We start from the raw sequence: 26,399 nt of genomic DNA on the forward strand, positions 1-26,399 counted from the left end.
ATTTTGGTTCCATGACCAAGTTATCCTATAATTGAACAAGCAAGATATTTAAAAATATAAATTTACCAAGTCCACATGTAGTCAACTGAGTCTATAAAGCCATCTGTTTCAATTCTGGCTGATGGGAGAATGGAAATTGCTAAGTAAGAAATGCCTTTACTTGAAGTAAGAGGATATACTGAGAATCCAAATAATATAAACTGCAATATTTATTAAAATAGAATAGAGTTAATCACCAGTCTACTAATTATGCACAGCAATATAAAAAATCTACAACATGCTTACTTACTTTTTAGGGTAATAGCACAATAATGATAGGTAATTTGATCTAAATTAATCTTCTTCCTTGTAAATTAAACAAGGCAGTTATTTTGTACTGCTTGTGAACTAAAGTCCTATGTATGCATATTTATTGGCTCATCCAGTACAGGAAAATTTGCTAATCTGCAGTAGTTGGATCACGAGACTGAGCCACAACTAATAAATGACAGATTAAGTAACAGCCTAGGATTAAGTTCTCTCTAATCCCAGGTGCTGTTGCACTGGACATGCTGTAAAAGAGGAAAGGATGATAAAAAATATGATTCTCCTTCCTATGAACAGATAGAGAATATACAAGAAGAAGCTGGTGTCCCAGAACGATCATTGTAAAATTAACCAGTATAGCTGGATTGTATGGAGGGAAACTCAGACAGTCAGAAAACCAAATGGAAATGAGAGGCATTTCCTTCCAGAGCTCCTATTCAGGTGACACAACCTCATAATACTCTGTTCTGCACCATAAGTCTTAAACTAAGCCAGCTATCGAACTAAGGTATGAGTATTAAGGATAACCAACCAGTTGATAGGCTTTCAGATGATGAGTAATAAAGGTAATTAAATCATTTACAAGCATCCAGAATAAATGGAATCCTTCAAAAGTGACAATGGTACCAACAGATCAGCAGAATTTATAGAAAACACTGAAAAACTATTTCAGTGCATGAGTATTGCAGAACAAATGTGTGCCACAACTTACTAATAGCACGAAATGAAAATTTTATCTCCAGAGGCACACTAGTGTCATATACCTTGTCAATTCAGCTGGGAGAAAATCATAGCAGCCCACAGACTATTCTCAATCTAACAGCAAAGGTCTGAAAAAGACTTCAAAATTTTTTAACCCTGCATGATTTTGATGGATCTAGGCCCAATTCTGTCCTTCATCAAACTACTGTAAAGAAAGCAGTAAAAATCAGAAAGCCAAATTAGCTACTCCAACATAAAATGAGTGCAAGTGAGACTGGAAACAGTCTTCAGAAAACATTAGTGAGGCAGATTAAAGGGTAAATTCTGCCTTCTCACAAGTCACAGTGACAGTCTCTGAAGCATCTAGTTCCTTCATAAGGAAAATAAGTGTAACAGTATGTAAGGACCACAACTGTATCATTGTACAAGCAGAGGAGTATTTTCTTCACAGTAGAGTGTTATTTTTCTAATGAACAGTTCAGTAAATAGCAGAGTAAGAACAAAGGTGACAGAACCTGGCACCAGGCGAGTAAGCTGTAATATGTGAAGTAACTGATATGTAATACATCATCAATTGTTATTACCTGCAAAATCTCAATGATTTTCAATTTGGTGTCCATTACAATTACATCTTCACTCTCTGAGGTGCTGGCTTGCTTGCTTGGGTGGATGCTTGGCTGTACATCAGGGGCACTGATGGGAAATATAGATCCTCTGCTCAATACCATTTGGGTCATCATCTCTCCTACACCATGGATTGTCCTCATAACATTGTTTCCTATGCATTAAACAGACACATACATATTTGCCATCAGTAAAGCTTGCTTGTAAAGCTATGTATCATACATAACACCCACATATCAACTCCCATACAATTTTAATAGCTATACTGAAAATTAAATAATCAATTTAATCAAAACACTGGAGAAGGAATTCACTCAAATCACACAATGGTTTGGGGACATTTTTCCACGTTGATTTTCCAGGAGATCTGCTTACAGGTCAACGGATGGAAAAGATGGTAATGGTTTTCCGCAAGTCTGTCATTACATCCACGAAATCACAAAAAATAGGGCAAAAGGAATGTTAGTAGTTTACCTAATTTATCTCCTAGTCTGAAGGCACATTATCTATATCTAAAACCATTTCTGAAAGACATCTGTTTAACCTGTTCTTAAGAATATCTACTGATGCATATCTCACATTGTACAGTATCTACAGGCAAGCAGTTCTAGCACTTCACTACCTCCACTGCTAGAAAACGTTTCTTGATATTTAGCTTATATTCTCTTTGCTTTGATTTATGACCTTGCTTTGTAGACACAAGGGAGGAGCTCATTTCTCATGCCTAATCCCTTTGATGTTTTCTCCATGATGACCGGTCATAAAGTAGGTGCTTGATAGTGAGGATGTCTTGGCACTGCGAAACCTCAAAGAAGACTATCAAAGTATCCTGTATGTCACTCTAAGAGAGAGTAAAGATTTGATGCCTTGCAAGTTTGATCCATCTCTGAATATGGTCTAAATGGCAGGCCACAAACCAAAGCCAATCCACACAACTAGCAGGAGAAAGTCTGATGCTTTTTCCCTGATCTGTTGAACTTCTGCCATATCTGAATGATGGATAGAGTAATGAACAGGACAGAAGCATCTCAATAAAGCTTGCAGCTGCTGCTGGGTGTGCATATTCCTATGCCTGCACAGGAATCACAGTGGGAAACAGGCCTACGCACACTTGGGCTGGCCAAAGCTCAAGACAGATATGATAAATCCTGTTATATGTAGTGACTACTTGGACATTTTGCAAATGAGTACACATTTACTTCTGCATGTGCACTTTCACATATCTATGTGCCTTTGGGGAGGAGGTTGGGGTTTGATGGTTTGGGATTTTTTTAAATATTTGTTTAAAAGAAACAGGAAATAACTGCCTGGCTCTCAGAACAGTCATTCCCTCAGCTTACATTAACTCATATGGGAAACCCTGAGAGACAGTTGAGATTCTTGCACGATTCACTCCTACTTATAAAACCATCCCCCTTTCAGAAAAATCCTGGGAGAACATCAGGCCCTGAAGGCTCTCCTGAAAGTCACACTAATCTTTGGAATCACAGTTCCTTTCATAGTCTATACCTGGGAGGGGAGGGGGGGGGCAGAAAAAAATCAGCATACATCTTCACTCACTGGTAAGTGCTTTGGTCCCATCTAACCGTAACAATCCTTCCCACTTCCCAGTGATGCCAATTCCAAAAACTGGTCTTTTTCTACAGTGAACTTTGATGTGAAAAATATCTCTTTGAACCAATGACTATCTTCCTGCAAAGGTGGAGAGAAGTATAATGAGAATATCATGATTGCTACCTATATGAATTACTTCTCCTTCTTGCAAAGCACAGATTTGAAATAATGGAGCAAAGGAGAGGGATGATTGTATCTTTTAGGAGAAACAGTGGCAAGACCTAGACTACACCAAAAGCAAACAAAAGAATGGAGGAGGTGTAGCTTTGCTGAGGTAAGCCTGAATAGTTCTTGAATGTCTTTTGTACACTTTAATCACCATTCAGCTGCCAAGTTCTACTTGCATTGCAGAGACTCTCTTCCTAGATAATCTTCTGTAAAAAGTCAAAGCTGTATTTTATTTTGCTAGAAACATCCTCCTCTTATCCACAGACTCAAGTACTATATACAGGAAAAGAGGATGCCTTTAACCCTGAGTTTAAAAGGAAAACACACAAAGAATTTGCTTTTTCAAAGCGAATGAGGCAGACTAGTGTTATATTTGAGGTCCTGTTTGGCATCCAGTTTGGTGTGTAATTGGTCTGAATTGGTCTTTTGAAAATAATACTTCAAACCTCTACAAAGGGGGGAAAAAATGTGTTTCTGACTTTGCATGATGTTAGGGAAAAAAAGCTACAAGACAGACGAAGGGCTAAATCAGGCTGTCATGGAAAGTTCTCCTAACTGCCTACACTAGCATAAAGCAAATAAAAATTATTCCAAATACCTTTCTTGCTGCAAAATGAAAATTGTGCATTTACCTTTTAAATCAAGTAGCTGAGGAATAGGATCATGTCTTTCTCTATTTCTCTCTCTCCTGCTATCCCAGTGTGCTAAACAATACTTATTTGCATTGACTATCATTCATTATACCAGTGTAAAGTTAGATTACTAAGTAGGGGATCTTTAACCCTTAAAGCGGTTCCTATTAAATTGACATTTTTTCTTTCTTGCAGGGCCACAGAAGTGCTATACACTTGCAGATGCTTTGTGGCCTACAATTCCTCTGCTTTAAATCTCAGTCAGGAGGTCATCATCCTCTGACTAGCAACATAGGTCTCAAAATCCCTTTCACTACGGTTGTACAGAGGTGAATATAATCAGAGGCACAGCTTTTTGAGAAGGTAAGAAATTCTTTCTAAAACAATTTAATTCAATGGGGTTACCAGGAGATAATTAAACTATTAGGATATGCAAAAGATATCCTTCCAGAAACCTAGATATAACTCCAGTTCGTCCCAAATAAGGCTGAAGACTTTTGCTTTATCTTAAAAGGTTCCTGCCCACTCTTAAGAACTTTCATTCCTTCTTCATTCTTTCATTCAGTGTAAAGTTACCATCTTTTTGGACATTTCTTGACAAGCAGTCACATAACAGTCTCACTGACATAAAAAAACTACAGGTAACATACATGATTGCTCTAAACACTAACAGTCACAAGCCCTGCTCAAGGGCAGTATGCAGTTGTGCTGCCCCAAGCACTGACCTTCATGTTTACTCATTTTCCTATGGCTCTGATCTCCCTCGCTTGCTAGGGTAGAGAGTAATCACTGTTCTCTGCTTAGCAGCCTGGGTGGAGCCCATGTTCTTGGGGAAAAGAAAGCTAGGGTTTTGCCCAGAGCACACATCCTGCTTGTCAGCCATGAGTGGGGTGCTGAACAGGTGCTGCAGGGGTGTGGGAAATCCCAGAGTGGGATTCAATTCCCTTCTCTGCAGCCTTGAAATCAGTCACGCTCTCTGCATTTCCATACCACCTCCACCATGAAAGAGGAGAAGACCTTCTCCATCTCTACCAAGGGAACTCAGAGGTTTGATATACTAAAGCCTAGAAGGCACTCAGCTAATGTGATGATGGAGCCTATAAAAGGGTACAAGAAAGAAAAAGAAACAGCATGGCTGCTGGCCTTTCACCTGACCCACAGAACATCAGTGGTGCAAGACAGTACAGCCCCGTGAATGGTAGCTGTAAGGCAGCTTCCCAACAGAGTCTGTAATAAGGATAAACTCTCCATTTCACAACATCCCTTGACTATTAGCCTTCATGTAACTGATCAAAACAGCTAGAAGCAGAAAAGCTAAGGAGGGTTAAGGTGTTTCTTATTAGTACTGTCATTTCCAATCATATTTCATTAATGCAGAGGAAAGGATTTTATTGAAGGAAAAATCTACTTAATCCATTTTAGTACTTATAGCTAATGTGGGTAGTGATTCAACACAGTTTTATTTCTGTCAATAACAGCAGTAAGACATGGTATCATGGGTAAACCCATCTTGGACAACTTCTTAAACTGCACAATACTGACAATTACTCTTTCTTAATTAACTCAGAGTAGGCTTGGGGAGAACATTCACACGAAGTGAAAATAATAGGACAACTGGAGCAATTCAACCTACTTTTCAGGAAAAATATTTCAACAGTTATGTTTTGTAGGGTGATGATAAAACGTAGCCATCTCTTAGGAGTAGACAGCAGTCAACCAACACATCCACGCACGATAGTTAGACAGATGGACTGGGTATAAACTACCCCACTCTTTGAGAGAATCCATGAGGATCAATCATGTTCATGAAGAGCGGGGAGAAGCTTCTCTTCCAAAAGATCACCTCCCACTAGATTAGCATTCATGTCGCTCAGTTTTGCTGTCCTGCTAAGAAATCTAGATCATATTAGTCATGAATTTAAATCTGTCAGTCACAAACATCAAGGGCCAGAAGATGATTCTTTTGCCAGTGAGTTGCTTCACCTTGCCCTGTGTTTGTGTCCTCTTGGCTTTAACATAGTTATCGCAGCAGGGAAGGGTATGAGTCTCAGAGGTAAAACATGTAGAAAGCTTCCTGTAGCTTAACAAGTGACAGACTGCATGTCAGCTAAGCCCACAATAATGCAAGACAAAACAGGTTGGCTCAAAAAAAGATTTAAGTTCTTAGTATATATGCATACAGTGACTCAAACAATGGAGCTCTGATCTCCGCTACAGCTCCAAAGGGCTTCCTGAATACAAATGCACAAAGGAAAATTAACTTACTGCCTCAGCTACAGTTAATTGAGTTAAATTAGGAGAGACAGTAATAACATGTGAACCCAGATTACTTCTGTGTGAACTTTATGTTAGAGACAAACTGAACAGAACCCTGAGGTGTGCCTTCATATGGTACTGCCATCCTTACCCCACTCACCTCTCACATTTGTCATCGTCAAGGAAATAACACTTGAATGTAGCTGAGAGGTGTGGCAGAGAAAAAAAGATATTGTAATGTTGCAAGATGCTAGTGCGTGCCACCAATCAGTTCTTTCATCAACAAACCGCTGCAAAAATGCTTAAAGCTTTTATGCTGCTCAACAGAGGAAAACAGCTCAGGGCAACTTTCAATGCTCTTTTATTTTTCCAGCTTTCCCTACCTCTCCCTGATTCTCCTTCTCTGCTCTTCTCCCTGCCAAGAGAAGTCAAATGCCAAGAACAGTGGTGGAACCAATTATATGTTGCATTTCCATACCATCTTGTTACAGACAGTCAGGGAAATGCTTCCTGCTGAATATATGGTTTCACAGGATTAGCCAGTAAAAAAAAAATGAAATCACTGTAGGCACTGATGGTAATTTAAAGGATCTGCAGATTGACAAGCACTAAAATAAGAGGAAAGAAGAGAATGCTTGTCATGTTTTGGAAAGACAACTATGCATCTCCTTTTCATTATGTTTTATTATAGTGATCACAACTTCCTAATGAATATCAGTTTCTGTCACAAAACTGTAGCACATAATCTCATACTATTTGGCATGATTGACAACACAGAGACCTCTTTGAGGAGAAAGATTTTTCAGAGGAGTCAATTATGAAAAAAAAAATCACCCAAGTAATCGACACAGTGGATAATCTGACACTTCTTTTTCTACATAAATTTACTTTCTTGATAAGTTATTTACTGGTTTCAAAATTCTAAAAGCAAAATATAAAAGTAAACAACAATCTTCTGTGTAACACAGTATGGATGGTAAGTGACAAAATACCATATTCAGAAAGAAAAACAACTGGCAAAGGCAGCTGGCAATTCACTCCTCTTCTTCAAATTATTCTTAGCCATTGGCTGTGCAGTGTCCTCAATCTCCTCTTAGTATTTCACAAACAGTGCAGGCAACCACGCTGTGTGTGAATGTGAATAAACAACAAACAACCTCAAAGACTAGTAGGTAATCTCAGAGCGAGTAGCCCCCCACTCCACAGATATCCCCAAGACATCAGTAAACTGACCTGTAGACCTATTTATTTAGGGACCACTTCATCTGGTCCCTATTTGCCAAAGAGGGACAGAGTCTGCTCTTATTAACGTTACTGTTCAGGCTTCATCAACACTGATACTGGATCAGATTCAATTTTGAGAAGTGTTCAGACACTTTCAGCTAGGGCAGTTTTTCCGCAGTGCTCATCTCCCTAGTCAGAAATGTACAAATTGTCTATATTTTCAAAAGCATTTTAACACTCAACAGCTCTCATTAGGGACTGGAGAGGCTGGATGATTAATGCTTCTGGAAACTAAATACCTAAATAGGAGCTGACATACGATGGGTTCAAGAAAACTGGTACTTAATGACTAGATAAAACATAGATGGGTCCACTGCTCCAACAACTCATCATTAACCTGTCCATAAAAGCCCAACACGTTGTTTTAAAAGAGGGTGAAAGAAGACAAATCAAGGATTTAGCAAAAATGTAGCATTTCTCACACACAAGAAGCAGAATACGAAATATGAAAATAAGAAAGAAGTTACAAAAATAACTGTCTGATCTCATAAAACTTGACCATTCTTTAGTTATGACTGTTGAATGAGCTAACACTTCAATCTCTGGTAAACACCTCCTAGAAAACACTTCACTTCCACCGTAGCAGGACACAAACCAGAGAGTGTATGCTACTACAAAAGCCCTTCATCCCTTAACAAACAAATGCTGATGCTGAAGGTCTGCATGGAATAATCGGCTGCCCTATGATCCTCCATGGGTTTTTTTATTGTTGTTGTTGTTGTTTTTATATACCTCTTTGAAACTATTTCTCTTCTGAACTTGGATTATCCACCTCTAAAACAAAACATTCCCACAGGATTTACCAAAGATCTCAAAAGATGCAGAAGTCTCTGAAGGCCCTCTTTGCTTTACAAACTGAGCATATGGCCCATCCTCAGTTCTTCCTGCTTTCCTAAAAGGCTGCCTATGGCTAATGCTCAGCTGTAGCTTGAATCCCTAGGTACGGGACAATATTAGTTCCATCTGTGTAATGCACTGGCAGATGCAAGAACTATTTTATTAAAAGTTTTCTTGTTTCACTGCCATGAAGCGCGAGCATCCTCCCACTTCCCGAAATACTCTACAGGACTGCAAGAATCCCAAGCAACCTCCCATATCCCCCCGACTGCTTCAGCCAGTGGGAGAGGAAAGCTACCTCTCCCAGGCTTGGGCAAGGAAAGTTGTTGCTCAGCCCTGCAAAAGGGAAGATCCATAGACAAGAGAATGCTTAGCTCTGTCTAACACCATTAAACTATTAGGATCTCTGCCTCAACTGTTACCTTCTGCCATCATCCCCCCATAAAAAAACCTATCTTCTCTCCTTCACAGCAGATATGACTCATTCAGAGGTGGCTCAAGGCTTAGCCAAGCCTTGTGCAGCAATATGAAAGGGGCTGGCCTTTCCTCCAGTCAGTCTCCCTTGCCTCCAAAGCTGCTGAGGAGAAAAGAGAAGGATGGCATGAGCGTCAGAAGGGCACATTCAAAGCCCCTTGATACCTACAGCCTGAGGCCCATTAGCTCTCATCGCCACCCAGAGCGCTCCACCAACTGACTGATCACACCTATTCCTGTTTTCTTAGAGAGACTGACATACTTAGCCCCCTTCTCCCATACCAACTTTCATCAAAGCCTTTCAAGGCCCTTCTCCATCCACAATCTGAGGAAGCCCTTCTCAGTCATTCTCATTCACCTGCTGAATCCACCAGCCCAGCCCACAATGACTCATGACACCTTTTTCCCCTCCCATTTCTTCTCCTCACATCTCTTCAGGACCAAAACTTTTTCCATGGGAAACTGACTTTTACCACTCATGGCCCTTCATGTGGTAAAAATGAATTTTGCTAGTGATCTTGAGAAGCTTTAAGATAACTTCCAAACTCACTCCTATATTAAAAGACATCGGGCAAGTTGCTGAGAGTCCAACACTTTCACTAAAAGTCAGCAAAAGATGACTTTGTCTCAGGCCATGCCTCAAAGCTGGCCTTCAAGTAAGTTTTAAGATAGCACTTACGCCACCAAACCACCTTCCAAGTGACTTCAAACACCCTTGGTTGTGCAGATATAAGTGAGACCTGTAAAACTGCTCCACTGTATGCTTTTTAAAGTTTTATTTATTCAGTGCTATCTTAAAAGTATGCAACACTAGCCAATCCCTGGGGACCCTCTGGCAGCGAGCCATATGTGCAGTAATGCCAAGTTACCAAGGGCTAAATTAAAAGCCCCATGGCAGCTTTAATTCTACATTTCTTTGTGTTTGTTGATTTGGCTACCTTGCTTCATGCAACTTAATTTTTCTGCATGAAAAGTTATAGCCATTTATAAGACATATAATAACAACACTTCAGTACCTAAAGGAACACATTTTCTTTCAAGTCCTTTACAGTTATATATTATTTGCCAGCAGCAGAAAGCCTTATAGCTCTGTTTGTGAAAATGGTATTAATTTTTACAGGTTTCCTACAGAATCTGCTCATAAAGACTGCAGAACCTACCATAAACAGGCCAAGAACCACACTTTATTTCTTCATTAAACTATTCTTCATTCCTCAATAGCTAGCTGACCTCTGGTAAGCCTCAGAGAAAACCTAAGGTGTGAAATTAAGGGCAGAAGGTGAGGCCACTTCTACGTTTTATGCAGCGCTCAGAACTAATGAGGAAAAAAAAACAACAACATGCAATGTACATTCTTTTGCTATCTACTCTCTGAAAAAACGTCACCATGCCAGCCTCTTATCAACAGCATATCCACAAGCCCTCCCTTTCTGCATACAAGACTATCACCAGGCCATTATGAAGCTCAACAAAAGCCCACCTTCTCCTGACATTCTGCAATTTCTGTTGAAACCAAAAACACAAAGCAGAGTCAAAAACATAGCTTTTCTGCCATGGAAATCAGAGGAGGAAAAGATGGAAAAAATGCATGCTGTCCTTGGAGGAACAAAAGATCCTGGGAATCAAGCATTCTAGTTGAGACAGGTCTACAAATCAGTTATCAGCCTCCAGAAGAGCAATGGTCTCTGGAATAACATCAATGCATGGGCCTAATGATGATGGAAAGAATCAACAGGAAAGAGAAACAGGCTATGCCAGAGAATTAAACTATTGGACTGACTTCCCCTTTGTTCTGATAATACTCCACAATGAATGGCAGTTGCTTGAATACAGACAGCTGATCAACACAGACAACTTTCCTGAGAGTTATAACTTTTTTTCCTTGTAACTCTATGTTTTTGTAAACTGCTGGCATAAATTATTGCTCCAGCCTACCAGGCAGCCACTGCCTCATCAGGCAGCCACCTAATCAAAGGTGCCTCAAGAAGATATTTCAAATTGTTAACTAGACAGAAGAGCAGTAATAGACATGAATGCAAGGCTGAGAAACAGTAAAATCTTTTCTGATACTCCTGGATGAAATCTGGCCTTCCTTGGTCACAGAGGAACCATTGGCACAGTAGAAATGGCAGGATCAACCTTGTTCTTAACCCTGTTCTATCAGTGTTCTTACTGCTGCCTCCAAGCAGTATGCACACCACCAGCAGCCAAGAAGGCAGGGACACAATACTACCTATCTTCGTGCAGTTGAAACTCAGGGACTACACAGCCTAACAGGATGTAGCAAAGGGATAGAGGACTAGAGGACAGTTCCCTGCTACACTGGTATGCAAGCGCTCCTTTGCAAAGAAATGGTAGCACACCAGGGCTGAAGTCTTCAAGGAGGAGTGCTGGCTGGGGAATGTTTTTCCATTCTGAAGCCTACAAGGACATATTTCCTTGCATGCTATTATTGTCATTCCCAAATACAATGTTAACTAAATAGCACTGGGCTACATGGCAAATGCGTAGCTTGCCTGCTAATACTACCATGCAATTTCATCTTTCAGACCTGACATACACTGTAGCTGCATGGTTTGACTTAAATCAGTTATCTCAAAGGTCAATCCTCTGAAAGATGTGCATTTTAATTCACAAACAATAGGTAACCAGCATTGGACAAGGCAGACTGGCTCCTGACTCTGGAATGATACAGCAGAGTGCACTTACTAGGAAAACAATCACTTTACTTTTTAATTAAAACCGTAAGGGATTGTAACATTCATGAAAGGTGTTCAAATGACAGTATTAATAAATGAAGTCCTCACTTTAACAGAAAATGTTTCTTTAGGATACAGGTAGAATATTTTATAAATTACATATTTCTTAGAATTTAAAGAAAAGAAAGGAAAAAGGTTCTAATAACCTCGAAAATGATTCAAAGTTATGATACTCTGATTGAAAAAGAAGTTGGCTGCAACGTTTCCATACTGCAATCTAGTAACAGGTAAGAAGCTTTTCCAGAAACACACACATCTTTCCTTTCTCCAGTATCCTATCCCATGAGTGTTTCTATTCAATTTTTTCTGATCTGTCCTCATCAAGTAAGGTCACACCTGAAAACTATATGCACACTGATTTTTTTCTGGTTAACGTAACTGATGGTGGCATTAAAATCAAGCTTTTTAAAGGAAGTAAGGCATATTATAACAATAATGTAAGGATCTTTTCAGAATCTTTGGAGAACCAATAGAAAGAAGCTCGCATACAATATCAAGGACTCAATCATCAATGTGGCTCAAAATTTAAGCAGAAGATGGAAAAGAACATCTTGCAGTGAAAGGTTAATTAAGTCTTCATGCAGCTTCTACTAAGTCCTGAAATACAGCCCATTTTAAAGGCAGATTTGCTTCAACAGTTCAACACTTGTGCTATTTACCTCTTCGCTTAGCAAGTAGTTTTACTGAAATAAGTAGGTCTGTTTAAGAAATGAATCAATATTAATCAGGGAAGAACACTTCAGATTGCTCGCTCTAGATTTCATTGTTTCAGTTTTCAGATGCACACCTCACTCACCCCATAGCTAAGGGCACCTCACTCTTCCCCCTACTCCTAATTGTTTTAGCCATTCTCAAAATCCTGACTAGTAGTTTCCTGACACTGAGCAAGGGCCAAACTAGGAAAGAGACAAGCTCACCAGTTCCACACAACTCCACATTACAAGCATCAGATGGGGAAAGCTACTGTCCTGGAACAAATTGAGGTAATATCTCAATGGGTAATAGCATATCTATTGAGTACATCTTATCTGTCCCCAATTTCTGTGACATTGAGCCTCCCTTAGAAATCCATGTTTTAACAAAACTTAAATCTAAGAGGTATGATGAAAAATTAAACCCATCTTAATCAGAATTTTTAATTTCTATAGAGATGCCACCTACGATCTAAGAGCTGCAGATTAGGAGTAACATGACTTTTCCATTTGGTCATACCTCTGCTCATATCACTCATCCTAAAACCTGCAAATAACTGCACTTCTGAATTGTCAAAATACTGCTGTTAGGTATCCATTTAACACCAAGAGATGTAAGTTTACAGTAAGATAGTGATTAAAATTAAAAAATACAGAAGCCCAAGCTGGTACTATGTAGCAGTTTCCTACATTAGAGCCACAGAATCAGACCCCTGATGTTTGATTAAATTTAAACACATTCATTTATACCATTAAACCATCAGTCTCGGGTGTCATGGCTGGCTTTCTAGTGTTTGTCAAACTGGGTTTTAGCAATACACTCCAAAGCTCAAAGCTTTAAGTATGAAATATATGTTCTTACTACATTAAAGCTGATGCCTAGACATTTGTGAATACTAACTGGATGGATTAAACAAAACTTTTGATAATCTCAAAACTGATGACTTACTTCAACACATACACAGCATACACATAAAATAAAAAGAGAAACACCCTAACAATTATTTAGGAAATCTTCATTAATCTAAATTGCTAGGAAGGGAGAGCTGGGGAAGGGCTATTAAGATCAATGTGTGACGACTGATTTTTGTAACTCAGAGAAGCTAATATTCCCTAAGAGAGAGGCTGTGTAAACCTGTGCACCCCCACAGCAATAGAGTGTTGGAGGGACACCCACCTGCAATATTCTCTGTTCAAAGGTAATACTAATACGGATACCACAAATACTGGACTCACCAGAGAGGATGCTATGGAGTAAGAGCTTTGCCATATTCTGGAGAGAAAGGAGAGAGCAGAATCTGACCTCTCCAAAAAGCAGGAAGAAGTCACTGCTGCCCCTAATTCACTGGAGTGTGGGGTCCCACCATCCTGAACAACAGCAGGGAACAGCAACCTCTCTGAATTTCATGGAATTTATGAATAAGTAAACACTTCCTGAAAAATCTATAGAGCATCTTGATTTTTTTAAAAGAACAATACATCTTTCAATAACTACAAAATAAAGGCTGAGTTGCTTTCTATTGTAGCTCTTTTTACTTCATAAACTCAGAAATAAGCATTGGACATTAAAAGACACAATAGAAACCCCAGACAGACACAACTGATAAAACAATTAACAGATATTCTCAACTACTCAGTTTATTTATAGAAAGGTTATCTGTGTAAAAGGGGAAGGGGAAACTTTTAAGAAAGTACAAACTTCTAAGTACTGTAAGACTGAAAAACACAACATAAACCTACAGCCTAAGCCTGATGAACTAACCTTGCTCTCTGAGTGAGATGCGATCTAGAGCAGATTCCTGAAACAAAGTTCTCTGTTGGCCTACTCACTCAAGATCCATAGTGCAAAATGAACTTAAGTGACATCAGTGCATTTGGAATCCACCTTGTTTGGGCTGCGCAAGATGCAAAGTAGTGCAGAATCTGACCCACAGCCTTTCCTTTTCCCTCAGAAGGTAAAACGGTACAACAGTGACATTGAACAACATGCTCATGCTGCACATAAGTGCTTCCCAGACCCTAATACAGCAGGTCGCCCTGTAGTTAAACACAGACCCAAGTCCAGCCTCAAGCCAAGCCCACTTACCCTCAATATATTTACAGCTAAGCACATGCTGAGGCACAAAAGTACAAGAGCCTCTCAGAGACTAGGGGCTCAAGCATGAGTTTGTGCAGCCTGAAAAGACCCAGCACAGAAGCAGCCAACCACACAAGTCAGCAAATTACCTTAGTTCAGCTCTTTCTAGTCTAGTGGGGACACAATGCACCTGAGCTATAGCCAACTGATAGCTAGGAATGCACACAGCCCACAAGCAGTCAAGGGCATTGTGTATTTGGGACTTCTCCCAAACCTTTTTTTTTAACCTGGTGGCAAAGAGACACTCAAGATGCGGGTGGAAGACAACCACAGGACAGGTTTTGAAGTCCTGCTACTCAACAGCATCCCAACGGTTGTCCTCAAATTAATTATTTTCTTTAGTTCCTTTCTGGTTATTGAGACAAAGATTATTTCATTGTTGTACCTCTAAAGGTGGATGAAAAGCAGGTAACGACAGATAGGAATCTCAGGGCCCCTCACCAGGGGCCAGAAAACCAAGTGGATGAATCTGAATGCCTTTGTGCCTACACCAGAGTTATCTCACAGCTGCTGTGCTGCTGTGGTCCACCTGAGCAGCGTCTAGGTAGGATTTCAAAAGGTTTAGCATCAGAATGCTTGAGAAAAGTGTCCCTCGCACAACATTCAAGTTGGTGACTTTTTGATTCCAGGTTTCAAAAATAAAAATTCAAATTCATGATCTCCTTGCAAACACAATAAAGACTGAAAAAATCCGTATGTTTTACATGTGTATTGTATGTATACATCTAAAAAGAGCAGGAGGGGAGGGAAAAAACAAACCAAAACCAAACAGAACGGAGTGAAATACTCACTCACTGACGTGAATTCTCACAGCCTCTTGAACTACCACAACTTATGTCAGTTAAGTCTTGCCCCCATGATCTGATTCATTCCTCACCAGCAGGCTTTCACATGAGACAATGTTAGGCAGAGTTTATAAATAGTTGACATTTCAGCCACAATAGCTGTCTCCAGAATGTCAGCAGCTACAATATCTGGTGCTTTCTTCTTCAGCTCCCCATCTCATCTTAATCTGCTGCTAAATTAGTCTGCTGCTAAAGTTAATGTGATTTGTTTTTTGTTTTTAATGAGAAGTAGTCTCCTGCTTTGCCTGACTATTATGTTGCTATACTCTTCATAGACGAAATTCTGTGAGCTGAGTGCTCGAGAATACTGAGCAAGTGGTAAAAAATTGCTTCTGAAACATGCCTCCTTGCATCTTCACAGCCTAATGCTGTCCAGAGATAGGTAAGTATGTACCCCCAGAGAAAGAAGTAGGAATGGTGACCTGTCTGGGCATAGTAGCCAGACATTGAGGATCATTTGGTGTACCAACTGCAAAGTGAATGGATAGTTTGGGTTTGACTGACAACCTGTCAATCAGAAGAGAGGAAGAGAGATGCTGGAGACAAGATAGGCTAAAGATGTGCATCCTTGTCATCTATCGAAGACTGTAGAAGGCCTCTCCAGCAAGTCATGCAGCTATTTCAACTTAAGAATATCTGTCTCTCTGCAGCAAAATTTCAATGCATATTCTTATGCCTACCTAGCACAGCCATTAACTCTCCCTTAAGAGGGCAGAAAAGACTGACAACTGTTCGAGCTAGCAAACAACTCTCCACAAAGCAAGGGCCTTCCTAGCCACATAGCTAGCAATAAATAAATAAATAAATAAATAAATAAATAAAGGTCACATCCAAAAGAACATCAGTGAATTGTCACATCCCAACCTGAACTGGGACCCCACCTGAAAAGGCCCAAAGAACTGTTGTCCACTCACTGCTGAACAGGCCACATGTCAACAGAAGTGAACATCCATGGTTGTTCATCAAAAAAAAATTAGAGGATCTGTATAAAGGCTGAGGCTAATCAAAGAAACAAAGAATAACAACTTTGTTTAATGCTGCTTTTTTGCTGAAAGTAAGGCAAAAGCAAGAGGAAGGCATATAACAGAAGTTTCTAACAAGCTTTCAGGCTTGAGTTTTACTAACGAGGCTATTGAGTTACCATTTCCACTTGGTAACATTTTCCCCATTCCTTTCACTTAATTCAGAATAAATTCATTGATTTGCATGGATTTGCTCTGGAAATTAAGCAGATCTGTTTATGCTCAATGAGTGGCCCTCTCCTCCTCTACATAGCCTGACAGGAAACCCTTCAACAGAAACAAAACAGAATTAAGGATGAAATACAATCATGGGTGATGATTGTGAGCAAAAACATTGAATGAGATGGTGAATCAGGCTTTAAGACTTGAGTAGTGAGGGAACTGAACTGAATTACCTTCATGCTCCAGCTTTGCTAAGAGTGTGTCTGGAGTCAAACTGCATCCAGAACGATTTTAGAGGAGAGTCTGTAACACAGCATTTCAGAAGGAAAAATGGGAAAACAAAATTCCGGGTGTCTGTACATACAGTCCTTCTCTAATGCTGTGGAGGGACTGCAAACAGCTACGGTATTCCTTTGCATGCACAGCATGGCAGGAAAGACTTTTGGAGGATTTCAGTAAACTACAGTGGTAGTGATGGAGGAAAGATTAAGTGAACCAAGCATAAGACATCTCGGCTCAGAGATGACAGAGCAGACAATAACATTCTATGCTTCTCCAAAAAGTGTGAACATCAAATAGGAAGACAAACAGTGAAGGACAGCACATTCATGCAGGACATGTAGGAGTCCTGTGGTGCTGCAGGAGTGACTGAGCAAAAGGAAGATCAGGAAAACTCAAGGCTGTGAAATGAAAATGAAATTTTCAAAGAAATGCAAAAGAAAATGCAAAAGCATCTTTGTTTCAAACCAGAGATCTCATCCCTCATCCTTTTTAGTGTTGTGGACTGGCTGGCTGTGCAGCAATATTTCTGCCACCCATATACTGAAGTGTAATTTGCCATCAGCCAGTCACCCTGCCTCTCAGCTCACATGATGGCCACATCTCCCTTCCATGTGCACAGGTAAACCAAGCCATTGAGCTTCATCACCTTACTGGCACGCTCACTCTTCAACCCAGTTTTAAGTCAGTTGGGTAATCTAGTCTGGGTAAAATGAGAATATTCTAGGGTGACAAACAGATGGACAGGATGGCCTGATCTGGATTTCTACGTGGTGCTTTCTACAGTTATGAGACCAGTAGTATCTCACTGAGAGAGAGTAAGATCACTGGTAATGGCTTCTGCCACAGAAGCCATTACAACTGTTGTTCCCAGGCAAATCCTATTGCTACACTTGCTTGGGATGTTCAATGCCAGGGACATTGAAGCCTGGCTCCAAATTTGAAAGTTCAATTCCAAACAAGTAAAGGAGCAGCAGTACCAACACAGTAACCACAGGTCATGAAGTCAGGAGCTCTGTTCAAAAAGATTACTTTTTAGCTGACCATCTTTATGTATCCTGCAATACATTTCTGTAGGTGTGTTTATGTGTGCAAAAAGAATCCCAAATGATCAATGACACACTCCACAGATTACTTCCAATGACATAACGAACTATAAAGTATAATAAACTTTTTTGCAGCTTTTCTCACCTCCATCCTGAAACTTGCTCAGTCTTTCGAAGTATGATGACATAGGAACTTGAACAATATCTAGAATTGCCAGTAGTGTCCGGGTCAGTCTGAGAAGCTCACTAAAACTATAAAAGCCAAAGTATATAAGATTTCGAGCCAGATGTACCACCTATAAGAAAAAATAAATAAATAAATAAAAATGAGTGAAACATCAGCAACTTTTGTGGTATTCAGCTATGCAGTATAGTTGCATTTCAGATGGCAGCTTTCACAGAGATTCAGACCTGGAGTGCATTCAATTTACTACGAGTCCTTCCACTGATTTAAATGGGCTTTGGACTATGGCCAGTGACATCAACTGTTTTTCAGAGTTGGACAAAACAATTGCTCAGTCAAATTAAAGTAGAAAGCAAAAATAATATGAGGTTTAGGCAGGGTTGGAAGGATGCAATTGCATCTGTGAAAATAAATCTTGGAAAATAAGTAAGATGGAGAAGAAAGACTCCAGGAAATTACTCAAAGAGTCAACAGCTGTAAAGAAGACATAAGTTAAAAGAATAGTAAGGAGACTAGGGTCAGGTAAGTTTGTATGGAGGTGATTCCAAATGACCAGAGGCAGGAGTGACAAAGATCATGAGGTAGGTTGGAGAAAGAAACTATAGAAGCTGTAAGGACTTCCCTTTTATTCAATTTGACTTGAACTGGGAGTATTTAGGCCTCTCTAAATCTTCTGTCAGGGATTTCAAACAGTAGTTAAAAGACAGAATTTAGGTTATACAGAATAATTCCTTTAGTGTCATATTTTATATGGAGAATAGTACTTTCTTATATTGAAAAAAATCCCACATACTAATTCATTAATGAAGAGAAAAAGAGTACATGACCATTCACCTGTGCATATATCCCTTCTCCTGCCACTGAAATGCAGCCATCTCAGGAGGAGGAACAAACAATATAGTTGTTTGGCAGCAGACAGCAACATTATTTTCTGCTATAACGGAAGTTACCATAACTTAGGAAACAGAGAGCAAAGAAGTACCTCAAATGTAAGTTTATTTTTCTCTTTGTCTCCAAATGGAAAGGGCTGATTTACAACTTCTTTCAAGTACTCTTCTACAAATTCCATAGTTAGTGCAAATTTCCTCTTCATTTCATTCCTCGAAGAATCTGTGAAAGAATCATACCTACAAAGCAAGGCACAGAAGGATGCAAAGTTAAACATCTTTAATTTCAGAATGAGCTGTCACAGAAAGAACCATCAAGTCAATCAGGATGCTTTAAAATTACTGCCAGTTCTATAAGGAGAAGGGGTATAGGGCAGCTAATTCTGAAAAGATACACAAAGATGGCAGAGAAAGGATGCACAAACAACCTTCTCATTGGTAGTACTGAGATGGGTTACAGTGAGTAGTAATAACAGAGACAGGAAAATACTATGGTTCTGGCATATAGCACTCTCAACTCTTGCTGTGGCAATTTAGCAGGTCACTAGTCTCAGTTACCCTCTCTGCCCATCAGCCAGAGATTACTCTCTCCGCAGGAAAACCAGCACATCAGGAAAGCACCTTAGGAAAATCAACTCCCTCTCTTTGCACCAACTAGGACAGATTTGCCATACTACTGACAACAGTTCCTCATCCAGGTGTAATACTGTCTGCTGCACTGCTATACTTCTCTGTCTTCTCAGCCAGATACTCCATGCCTGGGTCTAGCCCAGTGACGTTGCTCCATCAAATCTTGCGAGGGTTTCCACTGAAGTCAATGGGCCTTTCTGCCATACTTAAATTTAACATACGCTTAAGTACTTTGCTGGATGGAAGCCAAAGACTCTGAACTGTTTCTGGGACAACAGCTGCACCTAACTGTAAATTCTGTTTTGCCAAACATGGCTTTCAATTGAGCTTGAAGTGTAAAACTGAGTTCCAGGGTAGCAAACATATTGTTAAACACAATTTGATTATTTCAGGTTCAATTTTTCTCAGGAAAGGTCATTCTGTTTCCTCCCCTGCTTGTTCCCTGTTATAACACAGTGAGAAATAAAACTAAAATATTTCCTTTTAAAACTACCCATAGAAGTTTCTAAGATTCTTAAGTTTCTTAATTTCTAAGATTAACAACAATTAACAGCCTGTGTTCTGCAATAAAACACCTTCTTACATACATGTTTGTTGGCATTAGACATATACAATTGATTTATCTTGAGCCTAACACCTTTAAAATGCTTTGGTACTTTGTTTTGCACCACTCAACTCACTCATGGATTGTGATCTTGGTAGGAATTTCAGTCCACAGTCTGGCATATCTGACAGGTACCACAGATTCCTGAGGATCTCTGTCTACATGCATGTGTAGCATCAGCCGGCAAAAAGAAGCCCGGAGGTCGTAGGGGAGGCTTTCATCAGACATACATCGTAAGATCAAGTCTACTGACAGCTGTGCAGAAATCTGGTTGATGGCTAGATATTGGCGATCCAGGCACATTCTTGCAAAGAGGTTCAATTGATATCTTAAAGAAAAATAACAACACATTTCCTATTGATTTTTTTGAATGCCATGAAACAACATACCTCGGAATCTCCCTTTACAAGCCTGATCTCAGCCCTTCCAATGTAGATACCAAAAAAATGACAAGAGCAACTTTGCTAACCAAGGGACTAACTTAACCAGTAAAAACGCAAATGTTAGGCTCCAGCTCCCATCAGGACTGGGCTCCCTCTGAAGTTCAAGCAAAACACCACACACAACACAGGGGAAGGCTGCAGTATTTGTTTCCAACCAATTTAAAATTCAGTTCCATGATCTCTCCCCTTCCCCTCTAAAACCTACGATGCTCAATACACTCCTTCTGCAGAGCATACCTTACTTCCAAGAGTTGCATGACAACCCCATGCATAAAACCTAAGAGGCAAAATCAAGCAGAGAGGCACAAAAAAGGTATCATAAGCAAGGTTCAAAACTTGTCTGGAATACATAGCAGAGATTGCAATCCTTCCTACAGGAAGGACTTGAAAAAAACTTTTAAGCCCAGTTTCTGGCATGACCTGGTTTCCTTTTATGAGAGATAAACAAGAACAGTATCAGGCTCTTTGGAGAGTTTATATTTTCTTCCATTTGAAAACATTTGAAAAAGCAGTTTTACCTGTAATAGGTAAGAACTTCTAAATCAGCTTTTGTGCCTTCCTTTGCCTCCTGAGCCAGATGTCTGACAGCTTTTCCGTGAGGTTCTTTGTTGCTGTCAATCCAGTACAGCCACACCTCCTCATCATCAATGTCATCTGAGATAACTGGGCATTCCAAGGGATTGTCCATCTGTGCTGAGACCAACCTGCAAGCACAAGCATTCACAGTGAAGTCACTCACATACTGTTAGAAATGTAAAAAAAAAAAAAAAAAAAAAAAAAGGCAAATAACAAAAAGGTACGTTCTGATTATGGATGCTCACTTCGTCTGAATGAGAATGTCAGCATTTCCTGGACTCAGCATAAACTTGCAGATAAGCTCCTGAGTTACTGGTATTGCTGTGGTGTTAGATACACACAGGTCTGATAGATAATCCAAGAATCTACACAGGCAAAAGAAAAAAACAGATGCAACAGAACACATGGCATAAAATACTACACAGAAACATTACAGTGGAAATATCTCTTTATTTTTCTCTCAAGTTTTGGGAGTATTCATCACGAATATAAGCAAGGAAGCATATATTGTATATCAAAATGCAGTCTTTACTCCTCTGTACTATTGCAATCCACAACATATGAAGATGAGTAACAGTTTTGAGAGCAACCCTGAATGGTGCTAAACAATCAGTCAAGGAGAGAAAATAAAGTATCTTGAGTATGATACTTCTTAGCAAATCAGAGGCCAAAGAGTTGTGGCAGAACTTAAGAAGAGCCTGAGGTCATCACCTCAAACTCAACTGGCAGGGGAGGTCCACTGAAGATCCTCATCTTTGCCAGAGACAAGTGTACATTTTTATCCAGCTCCAGCTAACGCATATCCCTAACTTAAGCACCAAGGAGATGTTACTTGTGATGGAGAAGGCCATGTGCTCTCTGAAGAACTCCCATGCACTGGAGCAGTTGAGCTTTTAAAGTTGCCTTTTAAACCTCTCAAGTGACACTGCCAACATTCAGTGAATAAACAAGATCTCACAGGACCTGAAAGCAGAACCCTCTGTATACAAAGAAGTGATTCCATGCAAAGCAGAACTAACAAAAGCTTTCCATGAAAATCTGTTTCCTATGAGTTTATGTCTTGGGTTTTCTGGTGTTTAACAACATTCAGGTTGAGGCTTTCCTCATAGTTGGGATGTTCGTAAAGTATCTGCCTCTCTCCTGGATCCCTGTGTGTGTGCTAACAGCAGCTCATATTGCAGCCTTTCTCTCACTGGAACATAAAAAGGCCTCTCTCCCCTATGCAGCCTCTTCCTTTTACAACAGCTGTAATAACTATCTTTGAGCCTGCCACTCCTCTGGCAAATGTACCTAAAACTGGAAGAGTGGCCCAGGAGCTGATGGTGGAGCAGATATGGACAGGCAACACACACACACACACACACACACCCACACACACACACGAACACACAGCATATATTCTGTTTCCTTGGAAATCCTGCTTAAAAACTCGACCATCTACTATCAGCCATTCTAGCATTCAATACTTTGAATCACTATAGGTCACCATCCTACCAGAGGGAGACAGAGAATCATTTTGTGCTAGCACAGATCACACTTCCTGCAGAGATCTGGGAACTACAAAGACTGTGTAAAGAAGTATTTTTAAGGTATCACAGAATGGGTAAGGTTGGGAGGGACCTTTGGAGATCATCTAGTGCAACACCCCTGCACAACCAGGGTCACCTACAGCACATTAGACAGGGTTGCATCAGGCGGGCCTTGAATATCTCCAGAGAAGGAGACTCCACAACCTCTCTGGGCAACATGGTCCAGGGCTCCGTCACTCTCACAGTGAAGAAATTCCCCCTCACTTTCAGGCAGAACTTCCTGTGTCACAATTTTTGCCCACTGCCTGTTGTCCTGTCACGTGGCACCACTGAAAAGAGTCCAGCCCCATCCCCTTGACACCCTCCCTTCAGATAAGATCCCCCTTCAGTCTTCTCTTCCCCAGGCTGAACAGGCCCAGCTCTCACAGCCGTTCCTCAGAGGGCAGGTGCTCCAGCCCTCTCATCATCTTTGTAGCCCTACGCTGGACTCTCTCCAGAAGCCCCATGTTTCTCTCATACAGGGGAGACCAGAACCGGATGCAATACTCAAGATGAGGCCTCCCCAGGGCTGAGCAGAGGGGCAGGATCACCTCCCTCCACCTGCTGGCAACACTCTTCCTAATGCACCCCAGGACACCATTGGCCTTCTTGGCCACAAGGGCACATTGCTGGCTCATGGTCAACTTGTTGTCCACCAGCACTCCCAGGTACTCCTCTGCAGAGCTGCTCTCCAAAAGGTCAGCCCCCAGCTTGTACTGGTGCCTAGGGTTATTTTTCCCTAAGTGCAGGACCCTGCACTTGCCCTTGTTGAACCTCAGGAGGTTCCTCTCCGCCCAGCTCTCCAGCCTGTCCAGGTCTCTCTGAAGGGCAGCACGGCCCTCAGGTGTATCAGCCACTCTTCCCAGCTTGGGATCATCAGCAAACCTGCTGAGGAGGCACTCTGTCCCCTCATCCAGGTCGTTGATGAATAAGTTGAACAGGATGGGACCCAGTACTGAGCCCTGGGGAACGTCACTAGCCACAGGCCTCCAACCAGACTCCACAACACTGATGACAACCCTCTGAGCTCTGCCTTTCAGCCAGTTTTCAATCCACCTCACTGTCCACTCATCTAACCCACACTTCCTGAGCTTCTCTAGGAGGAAGTTATGGGAGACAGTGTCAAAAGCCTTGATGAAGTCAAGGTACACAACGTCCACTGCTCTCCCCTCATCTACCCAGCCAGTCATGCCAGCACAGAAGGCTATCAAGTTGATTAAGCATGATTTCACCTGGGTGAATCCATGCTAGCTACTTCTGATCACCTTCTCTTCCTCCATATGCTTGCAGATGACATCCAGAATGAGCTGTTCCATCACCTTTCCAGAGATGGAGGTGAGGCTGACTGGCCTGTAGTTGCCTGGGTCCTCCTGCTTGCCCTTTTTGAAGATTGGAGTGACATTGGCTTTCTTCCAGTCCTCAGGCACCTCTCCAGTTCTCCATGACCTTTCAAAGTTGATGGAGAATGACCTAGCAACAACATCTGCCAGCTCCCTCAGTACTCATGCGTGCATCCCATCAGGGCTCATGGATTTGTGGATGTCAAGTTTGCCCTAAACACCTCTAACTCGACCCTCCTCAACCAAGGGAAAGTCTTCCTTTCTCCAGACCTTCTCTCTCGTTTCCAGGTTCCAGGATTCATGAGGGCTGCCCTTAGTAGTGAAGGCTGAAGCAAAGAAGGCATTCAGTAATTCTGCCTTCTCTGTAACCTTAGTCACCACGGCCCTCTGCCCCATTCAGTAGTGGGCCCACATTTTCCCTAGTCCTCCTCTTGCTGCTGATGTATTTGAATAAGCCCTTCCTATTGTCCTTAACATCCCTTGCCAGACTCAATTCCAAATGGCCTTAGCCTTCCTCGCAGCATCTCTGCATACTCTGACAACTTTCTTATGATCCTCCCAAGTGGCCTGTCCCCTCCTCCACATTCTGTGCACTTCTTTCTTCTGTCTGAGTTTTGTCAGGAGCTCCTTGCTCATCCATGCAGGTCTCCTGCCCCCTTTGCTGGACTTCTTTCTCCTTGGGATGCACCGCCCTTGAGCTTGGAGGAAGTGATGCTTGAATACCAGCCAGCTCTTCTGGACCCTCCTACCTTCTAGGGCCTTATCCCATGGGATTCCTCCAAGTAGGTCTCTGAAGAGGCCAAAGTCCGCTCTCCTGAAGTCCAGACTTACGATCCTGCTTACTGGCTTGCATCCTCCACACATGATCCTGAACTCCACCATCTCATGGTCACTGCAACTAAGGCTGCCCCCAACCTTCACATCTCTAACCAGTCCTCCTTTGTTGGTCAGGACAAAGTCCAGCAGGACATCCTTCCTTGTAGGCTCCTCTACCACCTGTTGTCAAGAAGTTATCATCGATGCACTACAGGAACCTCCTGGACTGTCTGAGCCTAGGTGTGTTGTCCTTCCAGCAGATGTGGTTGAACTCCCCCATGAGAACCAGAGCCTGCGATCGCAAGGCTACCTCCAGCTGTTTACAGAAGGCCTCATCTAGTACCTCTTCCTGATCAGGTGGCCTGTAGTAGACACCCACAACAGTATCCCCCATGTTAGCCTGTCCTTTGAGCTCAACGCATTCCAGCTCCACCACCTCGCCTTCCTGGCCCATCTTTCCTAAAAAGCACGTAGCCATCCATGACAGCATTCCAGTCATGTGAGCAATCCCACCTTGTCTCTGTAACTGCAATCAGATCATGGCCCTGCGACTGCACACAGATCTCCAGTTCCTGCTGTTTATTCCCCATGCAGCGTGCATTGATGTACAGGCATTTCAGAGAGATAGTCATGCATGCAGGCTTCCCAGGGGGGTGTAAGGGGGATCCCCCATAGCCATGTCTCATACGCACATTCCTGGCTGCATGCACCTGCTGGAGGCCTCCCAACTTGGGTTGTGTTTTATTGACTACTCTCTCTCTATAACTCTCCCCTTTCCCAATCCTACCTAGTTTAAAGCACTCTTTACCAGGCTGGCCAACCTGTTGGCAAAGACCACATAATCCGCTTAGTGAGGTGGATCCTATCTCTCCCCATCAGATGTTGATCTGCAAGCAGTGCCCCATGATCGCAGAAACCAAACCCTATTGCCAACAACAGCGGCACAGTCAGTTGTTAACTTGGAAAATCCTTCTGCTCCTCCTCCCATCCTCACCCCTCATTGTGAAGACTGAGGAGAAGAGCACTTAGGCTCCCAGACCCTTGACCACCATTCCCAGTGCTCTGAAATCCTGTTTGATTGCTTCCAATTTGCTCTTGATAAGATTAGCACTGATGTGAAAGAGCAGCAGAAGGTAGTAGTCTGATGTGTGGACAAGCCTTGGCAGCTCTTCAGTGACATCTCGTATCTGAGCCCCCGCAGGCAGCAAACCTCTCTAGAGACAAGAGGTCAGGTCAGCAGACAGGTGCCTCCGTCCCCCGCAGCATGAAGTCACCCACAACAACCACTTGTCACCTCTTCCGAGTGTTCCTGCAAGGCACAAGGTCTGTCGATCCAGTTGCTTCCCTTGAAGTCAGGTCCAGGTCCTCCTCATCCTAGAGGGCACTAAACTGGTTGTTCAACTGTAAATCCAAGTCTCCAGGAGGACTTTCTCCTTCTATGAGAAGTGACTAGTTTCCAGCCTTCTTCTACAATATACAGTGTAGTCAGAAACCACTTTACCCAACACTGAA

The 26,399-nt window shown here is 41.6% G+C and overlaps 1 protein-coding gene across 2 annotated transcripts in view; it reads right to left on the reverse strand.

Moving 5' to 3' along the window:
* The window catches only part of ITPR2 (inositol 1,4,5-trisphosphate receptor type 2), a 283,042-nt gene that overhangs the window by 167,699 nt on the left and 88,944 nt on the right, over nt 1-26,399 (reverse strand). For both annotated transcript variants that reach the window (XM_062591989.1, XM_062591981.1), the window contains exons 17-22: nt 21,409-21,528; nt 21,106-21,291; nt 20,221-20,472; nt 19,006-19,150; nt 17,985-18,135; nt 1,593-1,786 (exon numbers count right to left, since the gene is read on the reverse strand). In XM_062591989.1, the coding sequence (XP_062447973.1) occupies nt 1,593-1,786; nt 17,985-18,135; nt 19,006-19,150; nt 20,221-20,472; nt 21,106-21,291; nt 21,409-21,528 (1,048 nt within the window). The remainder of the gene's footprint in view (nt 1-1,592; nt 1,787-17,984; nt 18,136-19,005; nt 19,151-20,220; nt 20,473-21,105; nt 21,292-21,408; nt 21,529-26,399) is intronic.

This window comes from Rhea pennata, chromosome 1 (assembly GCF_028389875.1).
Source record: "Rhea pennata isolate bPtePen1 chromosome 1, bPtePen1.pri, whole genome shotgun sequence".
Taxonomy (NCBI): Eukaryota; Metazoa; Chordata; class Aves; order Rheiformes; family Rheidae; genus Rhea; species Rhea pennata.